The following is a 16,767-nucleotide window of genomic DNA, read 5'->3' as shown; positions in this document are numbered from 1 at the left end:
CTAGACTAAAATGTGATCATTTTTATTACTAGACATGGTACTGGAAAGTAGAAAAGGGAAGAATGCCCCCCTTTTCCTCTTGAACCCGTATATTGTAAGGAAAGATATTTCAGTTGTGAAGGTCCAAATTAACACTTATTTTTTGTCCTCCCCCACACTGCTATCACGTTGAGGGGGGGAAGCATGCCAACCCTCATTTTAAAAACATGCTCTGAGCATGTGCAGTTTTGCATTTTAAACACACTTAAATCATAGCATCATGACTGCAGGAACAAAATGAGCTTTGCTTCTCCTGCCTGGGTGGTAAATAAATTTACTTGGGAATAAGCACCATTTTGTAGTAGAAAAGAATAATACATTTTAAAAGTTTTTTTTCTTTAAAGAGCATTATGTACATGCCCGGCCAGCTGTCTCTGGGCCATAAAATAGTAAGAAAGAAAGGTTTCTGCAATGAATAGTGTCAGCCCTGATGGGCTCTGAACTAGCCCTGTTTGCTGCTGCCCAATCATCTGTGTGGTCATTTGGGGCATCCCTGAGCTGCAGGGTCCTGGTGTTTGGCCTAGAGAGCATCCAGCTGGAAAAACCCCCAAACCGTTCCTTTGTAGCCAGTGCAAATCCTTCAGTGTTTATTAATTCTAAGTTGAAACTAACATCTTTGTTAATTTTTATTGCAGATACTGACTTTGTTTAGAGGGGAATAATGGAGGCAGAGTGGCTTTGTACTTAAAATTGAACCTACTTGTTCTGTATACTTGTACCCTATTGAAATGTTGAACTGTTTGTTGGAGCCATCTGTAAAATAAGGATAGTAAACTTTATTTAATTTTGCCCTAGGCAAATGTACAGAATTGCTAAATGCTTGTAGAAGCCATGATAAATGAGCATGTTATCTCATGACCATTAGCCCCTTTCAGATTTCAATTTACAAGAACGTTAAACTTCCCTTGCCTTAGCAAAACGGCAGGATCACAGCATTAAGAGCGTTTTGCAACTACAGATTATATTACTATATTCCGTTATCCCTCTTGGCAACTACTCTTGCTGATTAGATTTGCCCCTCAAAAGGCTGATCTACGTTAATGTTGATTAGACCGTAGGACTAAGCGTGAAGCACTTAAAACTTTATTCACAAAGGCGCTAAAACGTGATGTGATTTACATTTGAATTGTATTGTTCTGGCCAGGTGAGACCAGAGTCGACTATATAAAGGCTGGCTCGCCTTCTCCAGAAATGGCCTGGTGTTTCTTCCAGCACCGGTTGCGGTTGCTCTCAGGACCGGTAAAAATACTTCGTTGGCCGTTTGGAAGCGCAAAGAACTCTAGAATCATCCTGAAGGCAAGTTCGGAGTGGATTCCTATCCCTTTCAGTCGTTGTCTAGGACTTCGGCGGATCGGTTGGGCTTGATCAGAGAGAGAGAGAGAGAGGACCTGTGCCGATCCAGAGGCGAGAAACTTGGGAACTTTGGCTCAGCTGATCTTCACCCGCCTGAAGATGGCAACTAAAAGGCGCGCGCGAGGAACTGAATATAGCGGGGTGATAACCACGTCGAAATGGAAGAGAGGTAAGTGCGGCGCTGCGCAGCTTGTAGGGGTCGAGCTGTGGCGGGGGAGCCACGTGGCGCGTGAAGCCACAAAGGGAAGCCTTTCCTTTAGGATGCTGCAGGCGAAGCAGCCGCGGAAGAGGACGGCGCTCTGCCCGTGCCTGCGCGCCCCAAAGCGGCTCTCCCCGCGGCCGGCGAATCTCGCTCCCGAACAAGGTGCCCCGGCTGATCTCTCAGGCCATGCTCAGCTGCGTCACGGGTGGCAGGTCCCGCCACCAGGGCCCGTCTCCTGGGTTTAGGCTCGGGGAAGCCAACCCTCCATGTTCTCGGCCTGTGCCTCGGCGCACTTAACATGGAGGCGCTCCTTTCAAGGGCAGCGGGGTTTGCCGTTTCCATTGGAAACGCCCCTAGTATCTGGGCTCTGATCGTCCAGGGTTGTATCTCTCTTTCCCCCACCCCCTCCTTCCCAAATGAGATGGATCCGGGCTGCCTAGGGAGGGGCTGCGTGCTTATGATTTGCGTTTTTTGTAACGTATCGCGGCCGCGACAATCGGAGAAAATGTCTCCCGTCACGACGGCGAGCTCGATTCCTCGGCGCGGCTCAACCGCCGCTGATCACGTGGAGAGCGGGGGGGAGGGAAAAAAAGAAAGCGGCTGTTCGCATCCCCGCCTCGGCGCTCGGCTGCTTCCGCCTCGGCGCTCGGAGCGTGAGGCGTTAGCTGGCGTGCTGCGCTCGGCTGGCTCCGCCTGACTCAGTCGAGAGAGGGGCGCGGAACGGAGCGGGAGCAGCTGGGCTGAGCGGAGGGGCCCAGAGGGCGCGGCGGCTGGAAGAGCAGCGGGGGCCGGGCCGGGCTCGCTGGCGGGCGGGCGACGGGGGCCGAAGCCTGGCGTCAGCGGCATCCGAGAGGCCCGGGGGCTGCCCCTGTGCTGGCCGCCTCGAGAAGGCCGCGGCGGCCGCGCTCCCCCTTGCCCGGGCCGGCCCCGTGTCCCGGGACTAGGATGCGCCCGCTCGTCCCCCGGCACCGGCAGGCAGCTCCCGGCCCGGCCCGTGGCTGAGACACCCCCAACGGCGGCGAGTAAGTGCCCGGGCGGCCCCTCGCGGGGAGGCCTCGGTGTGGGATGCAGCGGGCGGGGACGGCGCTCTGTCGTGGGCTGTGGGCAGGTCGCTTCTCGGGTTCAGAGGCCGCCATCATCGCACTCGAGGGCCGCTGAGGCCTGGCTGGGGAGGCGGAGGCCGAGCGTTGCCAGTCAGATCGCGTAGCTCTTGGGAGGTGGGGGAGTCGCCCGTCGAGGGGCGAGTCTCGGGTTCCTGTATTTCTCTTGCTTATGCGGCCCCCGCTCCGTAACAACCTGTTAATCCACGAGGCTTCCCTCCCCACTGTAAAAAACAAAAATGTCCAGCGAGTGGGGCGCTGTGTAATCCTTTCCCATTACGCCCGTCGCTGGGGCCTCCGGTTAGTGAGTGGGCAGGGCATTTTCATATTCTCTCCCCCCCCCCCCGCCTTCCACCTCTGCCAAGTTTAAACTACAGTTCATTGATATAAGTCCCTTTTAAGAACTTACTCCAGAGGCATATTCTACCGCCATCGTCAGCTTTCCTGTACTTGTGCTTATTCATTTAATTATTACGATCGTTTTTATCGTCCCTCTCAAGATATATATCCTTCCAAGGTGGGGTGGCTTATCAGAAATATTAAAGCACATTTATTATACAAATATTAAAGCACACTTTAAGAAAACGTTCTAAAGAAAATCAACATATTAAAAAGTCTGCTGCTGCTCCTCACCCTACCCTGTAGCAGAATGACCCTGTTGTGGGTAGTGGATAGTCCATAGTCCAGCACAGGCTCTGAGATGGTCTTCATTTCTTGTCTTTGCTGGAATCCTTCAAACAGGACGCTTGGGTGTGGATTATGGGGACATAAGCTGCTTTAGAATGAGTCAGATCACTGGTCCATTTAGCGCTAATGTTGTCTACACTGGCAGGCACCAGCTCTCCAGAGTTTCGGATGGGATGGTCTAGAGACTCTAGCCCTACTTGGAGATTTTTGTGAGGGAGAGCTGCAGGGGGATTGCTAGGCGGTTCTGTTGAACTGAACTAGAACCTTTAGCAAAAATGTTAATGTGTTTTAACAAGTAGAAAAACCAAAGCGTAAGTCATTCTTCAGTAAAATGTGCTCATATGAATTCCACTCAGTTGTATTGTGATTCTGTTCCCATAGCAAAAGTTTTCACTATGAGAATACTTGACATTTTAGTAGCTGAACAAGTGAACTTCTGGTTTACAGCTGGTGGTTTTGATAAACTCAAATGCTTTTCATGCATTGTGGCATTCTGTTGTTGCAAATGCTGTTATTAAATACATCACAGAATGATTATGCTTGGAGTCAAAGCAGGTATTTAGTGCTGTATTCAGAGGGTAGCCAGATGACCTGTTTCAGTGTTCCTAGATGGGTACAGGTATAAATAGCAAAATTCTGTAGCTAGACTAAAGCCAAAGCCTGATATTATCAACTGTAGAAAAAACTGGCCTTAGTTTGTTCCTCAGACCCCACAAAGTGCATGAGGGATAACATGCTTTATATTAACATCTTAAAGCAAGTATTGTACTACATTGCTTGAAGCAGAATATAGCTTTAATTTTACTTCCTGCTTATGAACAAAAGCTAAATGCCCTCTTCAGAACCAAATATTTATGTAGTCTAGGACTGTGGTATCTTCGTAAGCTCTGGATGTGTGTTGATGTAGCAAATGAAGAGATCTGTATAGAAATCTGCTATACAGTGGTACCTCGGGTTAAGAACTTAATTCGTTCTGGAGGTCTGTTCTTAATCTGAAACTGTTTTTAACCTGAAGCTAATGGGGCCTCCTGCTGCTGCTGCTGCGCCGCCGCTGCACGATTTCTGTTCTCATTCTGAAGCAAAGTTCTTAACCCGAGGTAATATTTCTGGGTTAGTGGAGTCTGTAACCTGAAGCGTATGTAACCTGAGGTACCACTGTATTAGTGCAGTCCCACCTCTAAAGCTATCTAGGTCACAACACCCTGATATGCAGAACCTGCCACTGTGGAGATCACACCCTAATATTTTTTTTAGAACTAGATGAGTGGCTAGTGTGAACTTGTTGACATGGCTGAAGAATTGGTGGCAGCAAAAATGTGCTCATTTTTACTGATAGCATTTTGCATTAAGATCAACTTTATAAAACATGAACATTGCCGATGTGGCATCTGACCTAGCTTACATGCAAAATGGGGTGGGAGTTAAAACAGTTTCCTGGATACTGATAAAAGTGTTTTACTGAAATTGAAACTTGTGTTGTGGTTGTTCTTTGAAACTTAATATGATGTTTTTAGTACAGCATTTATCCTTGGGGACAGATGTTGTCTGGGAGTGAGAAGTTGAAGGGCCATCTCTTGGAGCCAAACTCATCCCTTCTTAACTACTGGTTTTTACATGCAACATGCTCCTGACAGAGTTGGAATAAACTGTTGGAAAGGATTTTAGCTCTTGAAAACACTTGAGTCTTTGCCAAAATCACAGAGAAAACATTCATGTTGTTCCTTTAATCTGCCCTTTAATAAGTAGTGTGTACAAGACATTGCTATCTTGGTTTAGAGATCAGAGCAGTCACTTTTACTACAACCTGGCTTAATTACAGTAAGATATGGAAGATGCTTGCAGTGAGTGGTTAAAGCATAATTGGGGGGCGGGGAAGAGAAGACCTCTCCTGATTTAATCCACTGAGGCAGCTTGAACAAATGGATTAGCTGATCTCAGAAAAACTAAACATACTACTGTTCTCTGTATCTGGAAGAAGTACAATTTAGTTGCCCTCCTCTGCACACGTCCCAGCTTGTCAATATCCTTCTTGAATTGTTCTGAGAACTGGACACAGGATTCCAGGTGTGGTCTGACCAAGGTAGAATACAGTGGTACTATTACTTCCTGGTATCACTGTTAAGCTGATCACCTCGGTCTTTTTCCTCTGCTTTTTAAAGGTGGGGACATTTACCTGCCCCCAGACTGTAGGAACCTCACAGGTTCTCCAAGGCCCTGAAGATTTGAATTCATTTAAAGTAGCTAGGTGTTCTTTCCTATCTTCGGCTGCAGTCTCTCCTTGCATCGTTTATTTTATCACCAGGTTGGGCACTGCTTTCCTTTTGGGTGAAGACAAGACAAAGTAGGTGTTAAACATTTCCACCTTCTCTCTTATCACCCATAGCACTACTCCATGAAGCGGACTACTACTTTTTTGTTCTTTCTCTGCTTCAAACATAGCCAAAGAAACCTCTTGTATTTTTCTTGCAAGCCTGAGCTCATTCTGAGGTTTGGCCCACCTGACTTCTCCCTGCAACTGTATACTCTTCCTTCATTATTTCTCCTTTCTTCCATTTCTAATACATGCTGTTCTTAAATATCCATAAGATCTTATGCTGCCATACTAGATGCATCCTACTTTAAGTAACCCCCTATCCATCTTGGACTCCCTTCTCTTTTAGAATTTCTGATCATGGGATCTCTCCCCGTAGTTCATTAAGCTTTTTAAATCAGCCTTCAGAAATCCCAGAGTGCATGTCCAACTACACTCAGCTTTCCCTTGCCTCTGTATAATGAAACATGAGAGGACATGATCACTTCCTCCCAGTACTTCCACTTTGTCAATCAGTTCCTCCCTGTTGGTGAGAAAGAGGTCCAAGCGATGTTGCTTCTTCCATCTTCTGGGAAATGAAATTGCCGGTGGTGGAATTTTTGAACCATACATTCTTGGCAGTGTTAGAGTTTCAGCATATATCAGGGTAGTTGAAGTCTCCCATGACTACTAGAACTCTCCTTTTTGAATGTTTGGTAATCTGCTGTAGGAAGGCACCATCCACTCGGGCTTGAAGGTTTATAGGAGACACCTGCAGTCAGGTCACTTTTGTTCTCCTACAATTTTTATCCATGTACTCTCAATATGCCTTCAATTCTCCATGTCATGGATTTGTTAAAAAGTGTATACATGCTTTACATGTAATGCTCTTCCTCTTCCCTACCTGTTTGGTTTGTTCCTTTTGAATAGGTTAAACCCCTCAATTTTTACATTCCAGTCATGATTCTCATCCCACCAGGTTTCAGTAATGCCTGTTAGGTCACATTTGCCATCCTGCATTAAATGCTCAAATTGATAATAGAATAGCCAGTTGAACATTAGGCTGCCAGTACTTAGGATAGTTGTTATTTCCAGGAATTGGTAGCTTTATATTGTGTAATGTGTGTGTCACTTCAGTTGGCAATCTGATGCAGGGTTTTGAAATGGCTGCTTTGGCTCAGGCTTTTGTCCTGTGTCATGTTTTCTTGTTTTCTGACTGTCTTGGTCTTCCAGCACATCACAAAAGATTTTAAGGAACACCCTGTTTTCATGTTGGGGTAATCCACATGTCTGATGAGACATACTTGAATTCTATATGTGCAGTCTAGAAGAGACCAAAGCATACTTTAAATTGGTTGTTCAAGTGTGTGTAACTTCCTATGGATAGTGTCTCATCACTGCTGGCAACAATGAGTTAATTTGGCAGTCTTCATAGCTGCTTGTAGTGACATACCCAAAATCCTACATAGAACTCCCTACTAAGTAAATTGATACACTTTTTTCAGAGCTGCTCTTTTGACCGTCCCAGATTACTTGTAGCAGTAAGCCAAACAATGGCTTAATATGAAAGAGCAAACATGTGAATTCGCAGAGAGAAGAACATGGCTCCTTTGCTTCTCTAACGCTGTTGCTGCACTGCTCTGAGCTAAACCATAGTTTGGCTTAGCATTATGTCCAAACCTAGGCTTGCTGTTTATCTCCCCAGACAAACCATGAGAGGTAAGCCATAGAATAAATATTAACTATAAATATTAACTATGGCCCATGGTTTGCCTGGATTGAAATAAAACGGCAAGCCTGCATTTTGACATAATGGCTAAGCCAAACCACAGTATCGGGCTCAGAAGAGGAGCAAAGCAACCAGTCTTGTCTTTGGGAACCTGCATGTTTGCTTGTTAATGTGCTTTGTGTTGTGTGAATCAGGTCAGTGGCTGATTCATAATGGCTTACATGGGCCATTATGAATGATGACACAAGCAGAAGCTTGTCATTGTCCTCTATGGACAATGTCAAATTGTATTGATGGAATAAGTTGCTTCATTGGCATTGTTTCTACTCCTAGCAAACTTTTCAGTTTTAGCTGGCACAAAAGTGTCAACACTTCTGTGAATGAGCTACTGTTTCAAAATGGAGAAACTAGTTTGCAACATGAGAACAGTTATGAAAGCATCTAAACTTTAGTCAAAGTCAAAAGAAACATGTGTGAATTGGCTGTGGTCTGGTGTTACACTACTACTAAGGTCTTGCAGGAAACGTGGCTTGAATAGCTGTTGGCAAATGCTCTGTTAGTCTTTAAAAACACGTGTTTCTAAAATCCAGGCTCTGCAGGTTGGAGAGAGTGTTTGCCAGTCTCCTTTGTTGAGCCTTACTTTCCTTTCACTGTAAAAGCAAATGATGAAAAGGTTACCCTCTGAATGTTTTGAACTAATCATTTGAACTATAATTCCCCTCACCTCCAGCTATTGGCCATGCTATTTGGGCTGCTGGTAGCTGGTCCATAACCTGTTTTGTAAGGCATTGCAGATTAAAATCTGTCCCCCTAAATAGGCCTGACAACAAGCAAATATTTGGACTGGACTTTGAAGGGCCAGTTGGAGCCTGCCGCCTTTTCTCTGTGACACTTGAGACATAAACCATTTATGTTTTTATCTGAAGGTAACCTTCCATACCGGACACGGGTGGCGCTGTGGTCTAAACCACTGAGCCTAGGGCTTGCTGATCGGAAGGTCGGCGGTTCGAATCCCCGCAACGGGGTGAGCTCCCGTTGCTCTGTCACAGCTTCTGCCCACCTAGCAGCTCGAAAGCACGCCAAAGTAAAAGTAGATAAATAGGTGCCGCTCTGGCGGGAAGGTAAACGGTGTTTCCGTGTGCTGCTCTGGTTTGCCAGAAGCGGCTTAGTCATGCTGGCCACATGAGCCGGAAGCTGTCTGCGGACAAACGCCGGCTCCCTTGGCCTATAGACCGAGATGAGCGTGAAACCCCAAAGTCGTCCGCGACTTTACCTTTAACCTTCCATAATGAAATTGCTAGTGTTTACTTCTAATACTTTAATGTATATTTCTTTTTATCACACAGAACCACAGCACTGAAATTTAGCAAAATATAAACAGTAAAGCTACAGTAAAAAACATCAGCTCATCAGCACCAGTCATGAGTAGCATCTGATCCTGACATTGCTTAATTGAAGGCAGTGTTGGTGTCCCTTTTGCAATACTGATGGTGAAGTCAGGCATATTCCCTTCTGCTTGTTAGTGTTTTCTAGTCAGTGCTAGTTTTCATTAAGTTGTACTTAAAAATTTTTTTTCTTCTTCCATGTTCTCAAGGCACCTTTGAAATGAACTAAAAGCCAGTTGGTTGGTTTTTTTAAAAAAATACTTTCAGCACAGTCAAGCTGTGGATCTGGGAAGTATCCTTAGGGATGACTTGCTTCTAGGAGTGAGGTTGGGGAGTATCCTTTGGGAGTAATTATTAGGACGACATAGTGACTTCTGTCCTTAATTGTAGGTGGTTTGTATTTCGGTAGAGGTAGGATGGACAACTTGTTTGGTCGTGGTCAGGTGGATTACACATGTTGTATGTAGTAGAGCATAAAGGAAATGATAGAACCTATAAAACAGCAAATTAATGAAAATGTTAACCCCACAATACTTTAACCAGCACATCTACTTAAAGTCATTTTACTAACTCACATGTTTCCTACACCTGACTTAAAGTAACATTTCAGCAGTTTTCCTTGTAACTACGCATTTGACCACTTACAGGAAAGTTGTACCCCCCATTTTTTTTAAAATTGTTGTTCTTTGTTCCTGATCCCCCTATGTATAAATACCTGCTGGCCAGGGTGACCAAGAATGTCATATTGTTTGGCTGCTGATGTGGCAGTTTGTGTGTAGCTGTAGGCAATCTATGGAAAGAGCCATTTCCCTTGTTACCTTTGGGAAACATTTGGTGAGGTCACACACTCGCCATTATTACTTAGTGGGTAAAAAGAGAGCTGTGAATCTGGCTCTTTTTCCCAAGTGTGATTTCTTGTTGTGTGATATATTTATTGCTTATTCATTAATTAGCTCTTTGTTTACTCTTCAGGTATGGCCTCTCAGCTTCAAGTATTCTCCCCCCCATCAGTATCTTCGAGTGCCTTCTGCAGTGCCAAGAAACTGAAAGTGGAGCCCTCTAGCTGGGATGTTTCAGGACCGAGTAACGGTGACGAGTATTACAGTCACAGCAAAAACCTCCCAGGTGCTCAAGGGCCAGCCAGCTCCTCTCACCAGGTAGCAAACTTCAGCATCCCTGCTTATGACCAGAGCCTCCATCTCCCTGCTCCTTCAGTTGAGCACATTGTGGTCACAGCAGCCGACAGCACAGGCAGTGGTGGAACAACGTCGTTCCAAAGCAGCCAGGCCCTAACACACAGGGCTAACATTGCTTTGCTGGAACCGTACCAAAAATGTGGATTAAAAAGGAAAAGTGAGGAAGTTGACAGCAACGGTAGCGTGCAAATTATTGAGGAACATCCACCTCTCATGCTGCAAAACAGACCTGCGGTGGGTGCTGCGGCCACTACCACCACTGTAACAACGAAAAGCAGTAGTTCCAGTGGCGAAGGGGATTACCAGCTAGTCCAGCATGAAATCCTTTGTTCCATGACAAACAGCTATGAAGTCCTGGAGTTCTTGGGCCGAGGGACCTTTGGGCAGGTGGCAAAATGCTGGAAGCGGAGCACCAAGGAGATTGTAGCTATCAAAATCCTGAAAAACCACCCTTCCTATGCCAGGCAGGGGCAGATCGAAGTGAGTATCCTGTCCCGGCTGAGTAGTGAGAATGCTGATGAATACAACTTTGTCCGCTCTTATGAGTGTTTTCAACATAAAAACCACACATGCCTGGTGTTTGAGATGCTGGAACAAAACTTGTACGACTTCTTAAAACAAAATAAGTTTAGCCCCCTGCCTCTGAAATACATTCGGCCAATTTTGCAGCAGGTGGCCACTGCCTTGATGAAACTGAAAAGCCTGGGTCTAATACATGCTGACCTGAAGCCTGAAAACATCATGCTGGTTGATCCTGTACGCCAGCCATATAGGGTGAAGGTCATAGACTTCGGCTCTGCAAGTCATGTGTCGAAAGCTGTGTGTTCCACTTACTTGCAATCACGCTATTATAGGTAAGTACACATTTCATTTATTTAAACGAGGGGTTTTTTTGCATGGCATTCATCCTGTGGCACTTGATAGGTAAATTGTCTCCTGAAATCATGCCTATCTGCTTTCTGTCTGCTTCCCATTTATCCTTTCCTGTTTCTTTTCCATTTGGGTTTTCAACTTGAAAGATATTTACAAATATTTTGCAAATAACTGGGTTGCTAAAGTTGAGTGAGAACTCAGAAGGCTGACTGCTTCAAGCAGACTGCAGATGCCAAGGGGGGGGGGGAAATGTCATAATTTGACATTTAGAAAAAGAACTTCTATGCTTCTAGAATTTGGGATGTAAAATGCAGTAGATTGAATAACATAGCCAGAATTCAAAAGCCCACACAAATCCCCAAGGGGAATTAATATTTCTCCAATGGTAGTCATCCTTGCCACATGAATAAGCACTTAAAACATTTTAAGGGTTTGAGATCACTCTGGATGTGCCCAAGTTTGAGTTCAACCTGGCATATAGCCGTTGGCACTTGTAAGCCACACTCTTGGTGTTAAAATTGTGGTATCTGTGTTGGAGTGTTGGGAAGCTCAGGTGTTTGTATCAGATTTGTCAGGCAGCTGTGATATTCAAATGGGTACCCAGTAGTCATGTTGTCATAAGCATAAACCATGGCTTGCTGTGCACAAGTGAAATCATGCCTGCATTGCTCTTCCTGGCTTTTGGGAAAAGAAAGCCATGATGTCTGGATTGATGTTATTTCTGAACCAGATATTTGTTGGATCAATCCATCAACCTCTGTTGAATGTTTTAGAAGTATTGGGTCTGGCATCACTTTCGCTGCCTTGACCACAGCAGTGGTGAATGCCTGTATATATGTTTGCTACCAATATGCTTTTATGCCTGTCAAGTAAACTTATATACTTTAGTGAATCTTTATGGCATCCATGAGTGTTTATTGTCTACTGTGTGTACCTTCAACCCCGAAGACACTTCCCAGGAAGGAGCTGTGTTGAGATGTAACTCTGCCGAGTATGGCTACTGGCATACATGCACAGCGAAAGTGATGCTGGACCCAATCCTTCTAAATTATCCATCAGATGTTGATGGACTGATCCAACAGTATTGTGAGTTGGTTGTTCCCAACAAGTCATCATTAGTAAGATAAGAATAAAGGACTGATTATCAGTCCCAATAATCCATAATCCCATGCTCAAATGTACTGCGAAGACAAGGATTGTGATCTACTTCCTCCCAGCACCTTTCATGTGTAAACACGTCATTCCTTTTTTAAGCCTCTGAAAATAACAATATGCAGCTGGTTATCTAAACAAAATATATTTAGAACAAGGAGGGGAATTTGATCTACTACTTAGTTTGGTGATTGACACAAATAGTTCAGTGGCAACTGCTGTCCATCTTGGTATCACACATGGTTGAGTTGGTGACTTTGTTGATTTTCTTGTGTTTGCTGGGAGAATATGACTAGCTTGTAAGATGATTAATACCTACAATGCTTGGGTGTGTGTGTTAGGGTAGTGTTTCAACCCAACACTGGGATCTCTTGTCATTTTTGTGTGGTCAGTGTATGGCTCACTGGATAATGAATTTGGGCATAGATTCAAATTCCCCCTTAGAACTCACTAAGTGACATAGGATAACCACTGTTTTCCTAAAGGTAAAGAAACTGGCAGCTTAAGTTTATGACCACATTTCTCGACATGTTCTATTTTGGGGATAAAACCTTTAATAATCCTATAGATCTGGCAATGAAGTTGTTATTTTCCAACGTAGCCATGTTTGTCTTACTCGTTGGACTTAAGCTGTATGAAATTTAATGTTGTAGTGAATTGTGTGCTAAATTTGTCAGATCATTTTCTCACTGTATTGCCTTTAAAACATCAACAGGCTGATCTTATACAGTGGTACCTCGCAAGACGAATGCCTCGCAAGACAAAAAACTCGCTAGACGAAAGGTTTTTTCGTCCGCGATTTGCCTCGCAAGACGAATTTCCCTATGGGCTTGCTTCGCAAGACAAAAACGTCTTGCGACTTTGTTAAGCCGTTTAAACCGTGCTTCGCAAGACGAAAAATTCGCTAGACGGCAAAACTTGCGGAACGAATTAATTTCGTCTTGCGAGGCACCACTGTACCTTAGCAGTAATTACTTAGGAGCTATTCCTATTGAATTTAATTCTTTGAGTTATCCCAAATGTGAGTGCATACAGCCAAAGGTTGTTTGTGTGGAAAAGTCATGATTCTGTGCCCACGTAAAAGCTTTACTTTGAAGTATATAGTGCTTAGGTTTGGGAAGTGTGGTTGTATCAAATCTATTTGATCCAGAGGAACAGTCTGTCAGCAGAATGGGGATTGAAGTGATATTTGGCAGTAACCCTCGGCAGTACCTTGTGCCACCTCAAACCCTGTTTCAGAGGGTTCCTCAAACCTCTAGAGCATCTCTGGATCAAAGAGTCCCCCTGTCACCAGAGGGACAACAGTTGTTATAACCCCTATGGCTCTGTTAGGCTACCCGAGCTGAACTCATTGAATAGAAGACTGCATTGTGCTGGTATTTTAGAAACTGTGTATTGCTAGTTCCATTTATTAAAGAAGAAAAATTTGAGATAATTTATCAGTTTTGACAGATTTCGGAGGGTGGTCAATGATACTCTTTGCAGTAAAAGCAAGTGAATACTGCAGTACCTTACAGGCTAGGAACGTCATTATGGTATAAGTATTTGTGGGACAGAGTACACTTTACCAGATGCCATACATTATCTGGGGTGCTGCATTAAATGTTTTAAGTCTTTAAGATGCCATAGCACTGATTATTGGTTTTGCTATCAGTTTTGCTCATTCATTCTTGGCTATATATTTGACAATCTAAACTTTTTAATTCAGTCAAGTTTATGGGATTTGTGAAGTTGTTAGTAATCAAATATACTATTGCATGTTTTTCAGAGCTCCTGAAATCATCCTTGGTTTGCCATTTTGTGAAGCTATTGATATGTGGTCACTGGGCTGTGTGATAGCTGAGCTGTTTCTTGGTTGGCCACTGTACCCAGGAGCATCAGAATATGATCAGGCAAGTTTGTGTAGATATTTATATAGTTTACATTCAAATCTAAATTCATATTTGGAACTGGATTTAATATCACTTTAGCACTTGATAATGCCTGTCCAAATTTAGCCACACTCTTATAAACAAAAAGGTGCCCTAAGCTGATTTCATGGTATTTAAGCCTGCAGTCCTAAGCAGCTTCAATCAGCAATAAGTGCCATTGTACTCATTGAGGCTTGCCTCTGAGGAAATAATGTTAGGATTGCACTGCAAATGCATTTGTGATTGGATTATAAACATCTAATTCATGAGCACTGTACAATTGATCTAGAGAGCTGGATTAGATCAATAGTCCTACTGTTTTCAGATGGACACATGCGAGGAGCACTGGTTAGTTGTAGTGCTTTGCATTGCCCCATTCAGTTCCAATACCCAAGACCAGAAATTACAGGATTATATAAATCACCCAACTGTATAAACTTCTTTTGAATGGATAGGTTACTGGTAGATAACATAATATGCTGACATTCTGACTTCTGCCCTGGCCATGACAACACCTCTCTGCTGATGAAGGAGGATGGGACATACTCACTGATGTTGTGCTTTGCCTGAATCAGTGCTGCTCCCTCCTACCTCTGCTTAAGCTGACTACAGACATACTTTTAGACAGTTGCAGTTCAAGATACCTGGGCCTAGCCATCTTGGTGGGACCAGCTCAATGAGCACTTTGTTCCCTCAGCTCTTTTGAATGTTCATTTGGGTGGGTAGATGGGGGTCATGTGGTTCCTTCTGATCAAGGCACACACATTTTTCACTGCCATTTCCAATTACACAATTGTTCGTGGTTTACCATGAATCCATTGGTCTGGGCTGTATTCTTCTCTTCAGGACAAACAAATCACATTTTATACTTTAGTGTTACATTTGAATTGTGTCTTCAATGAACAAACCTTGGTCGTGGTTTGCTGGGAGTGAAACAACCCATGACCCCTAGTTTGGACATACAGTACAATTGATTTTAATCATATGCAGCTGCTTAAAATTGCACAAATTAAATGGAGGCAAGGTGGAGCACCAGATCTGCTCAGGTTACCAAGCACATTGAGAGCATTTAAGCTCTGTGCCTTGTTTGTGGGGCAAGGCCTTCTCAATGTGCCGGCTCTGAGATGCTTGCACAAGATGTTCTGGAGCCATCAGAGTTCATTGACACCACACTGGAATCCACTGGAAATGATTGTTTCCTAGGTCCAGGCTAGAAATCAGTTCAAGCCTAGCAAGAAAGTGGGAATCTGATGCAAGATATGGTTGGAACTGCATAATGCAGTAAAATATATTAAACAACTAAGGTTTGCAAAGAAATGTATTTGCTTCAGCATGGTAATCTGTTAAGTGAATATTGACTGAGGCAGTTTAAAAAAAAGAAAAGATCCCACTGTATGTTTTCCTTCCTCTGGAAGGAAATGCATTTAAGTATTTACACAGCATTCTGCCTTTATCATAGATTACTTCTTTTTCCCATTGCAGATTCGTTACATTTCACAAACGCAAGGACTTCCAGCTGAGTACTTACTGAGTGCAGGAACGAAAACAAGCAGGTTTTTTAACAGAGATCCAAACTTGGGATACCCATTGTGGAGACTAAAGGTTTTTATTTTTTTTCAGACATTCAATTTATTGTCTAAGAGCAGTATTTGCAGCTTGTGTAGAGGAAAAACCTTTAGTTATTGCATGTTCACCACTAGGTTAAGATAACTTTGGTTGGAGACCTAACCCCATTTACCTACAAGGAAGCCCCATTAAATTCAGTGAGACTTAACTACAGAGCACATGTATTTCTTCTCTGGGCACATCCAGTGAAAAATGAGAGCTACCTATTGGTGTGACTAATTTGTATGCAGGAGCGAGTCTTTTCCATTTGGCTGGACTTAAAAAAATATATATTCTTGATTTTAATTACATTCATTTTTTAAGTATTAATTACATTTTAATTGCATTCATTTTTTAAGTATTTATTTAATTAATGTCTGCCCTTTGCCATAAGGTCCCATGGTGGGTTACAGCTTTCAAAACAATGTCAAAAACAATTTAAAACAACTAACTTGTTCAGCTGAATGTTTTAGGAAAGGAGAGCACTTTTAGAGAGTTACAAAGATTCACGCACAGAAGGTTCTCTTTGTCACCAGCAAAATAACATCTTATTAGAAAATTTAAGGCCATTAACATTAGTTCTCAGAAATTTTTTCAGTGACAAACCCTCTTTTTGCTAAAAGATATACTGTCAGAAAATCACTTTTGCAATTCCCTTGCTGTAAAGCCATCCAGTGATTTAAATTCACCTTTCAGTGTTTGAACTACTGTTTAGAAACATCTGAAGCCTCACATTATGGCTGCCTTGTAAAATATCTGATACTTTGCTCAGGTTGGCTTGTATTTGTCCTTGAGAATATAGATGAGAACATTAATTTGGCACAGTGTCATTTTTCACAAGCTTAGGTAGCAAGGTTATGATGGCCTATCATTTCTGCTTCATAGGGCATTCCATTTGTCAATGGCTGATTGCTTATTGACCTAGCTTTGCTTTTATTGCACTGAACTCTAAAACCCTGTTAGAGTTGCTTGTAACATGTATTTTATTTGATAGACTCCAGAGGAACATGAATTAGAGACGGGAATAAAATCAAAGGAAGCTCGGAAGTACATTTTCAACTGTTTGGATGACATGGCGCAGGTGAGCTGCTGAGAAAAATAATGATGCCTTTTATACTACAAGCATAATTACCCAGAGCAGTAGTATTTTACACTTGCTCTACATAGGAATCAATTATATTCCCTTCCTCAGGAATTAAGTTTGCAATTCTGTGCCCTCTTCTTGGGAGTAAGCCCCAGTGAACTC

General features: G+C 43.3%; 1 protein-coding gene across 6 annotated transcripts in view; it reads left to right on the top strand.

Moving 5' to 3' along the window:
- The first annotated feature begins 1,118 nt into the window (after window positions 1–1,118).
- The window catches only part of HIPK1 (homeodomain interacting protein kinase 1), a 40,426-nt gene continuing 24,777 nt past the window's right edge, over window positions 1,119–16,767 (top strand). For 3 of the 6 annotated variants that reach the window (XM_081195759.1, XM_081195758.1, XM_081195755.1), the window contains exons 1-5: window positions 1,598–1,756; window positions 9,758–10,835; window positions 13,775–13,898; window positions 15,399–15,518; window positions 16,516–16,602. In XM_081195759.1, the coding sequence (XP_081051885.1) occupies window positions 1,654–1,756; window positions 9,758–10,835; window positions 13,775–13,898; window positions 15,399–15,518; window positions 16,516–16,602 (1,512 nt within the window). In that variant the 5' untranslated portion in view covers window positions 1,598–1,653. Of the gene's footprint in view, window positions 1,562–1,597; window positions 1,757–2,426; window positions 2,617–9,757; window positions 10,836–13,774; window positions 13,899–15,398; window positions 15,519–16,515; window positions 16,603–16,767 lie in introns of those variants that run through there. The other 3 variants (XM_081195756.1, XM_081195754.1, XM_081195757.1) reach the window with 3 other exon arrangements.

Source organism: Podarcis bocagei (genome assembly GCF_964188305.1).
Source record: "Podarcis bocagei genome assembly, chromosome: 5".
Classification (NCBI taxonomy): domain Eukaryota; kingdom Metazoa; phylum Chordata; class Lepidosauria; order Squamata; family Lacertidae; genus Podarcis; species Podarcis bocagei.
Note: the sequence above shows the minus strand (reverse complement) of the source record. Positions and strands in the feature narration are given on the sequence as shown.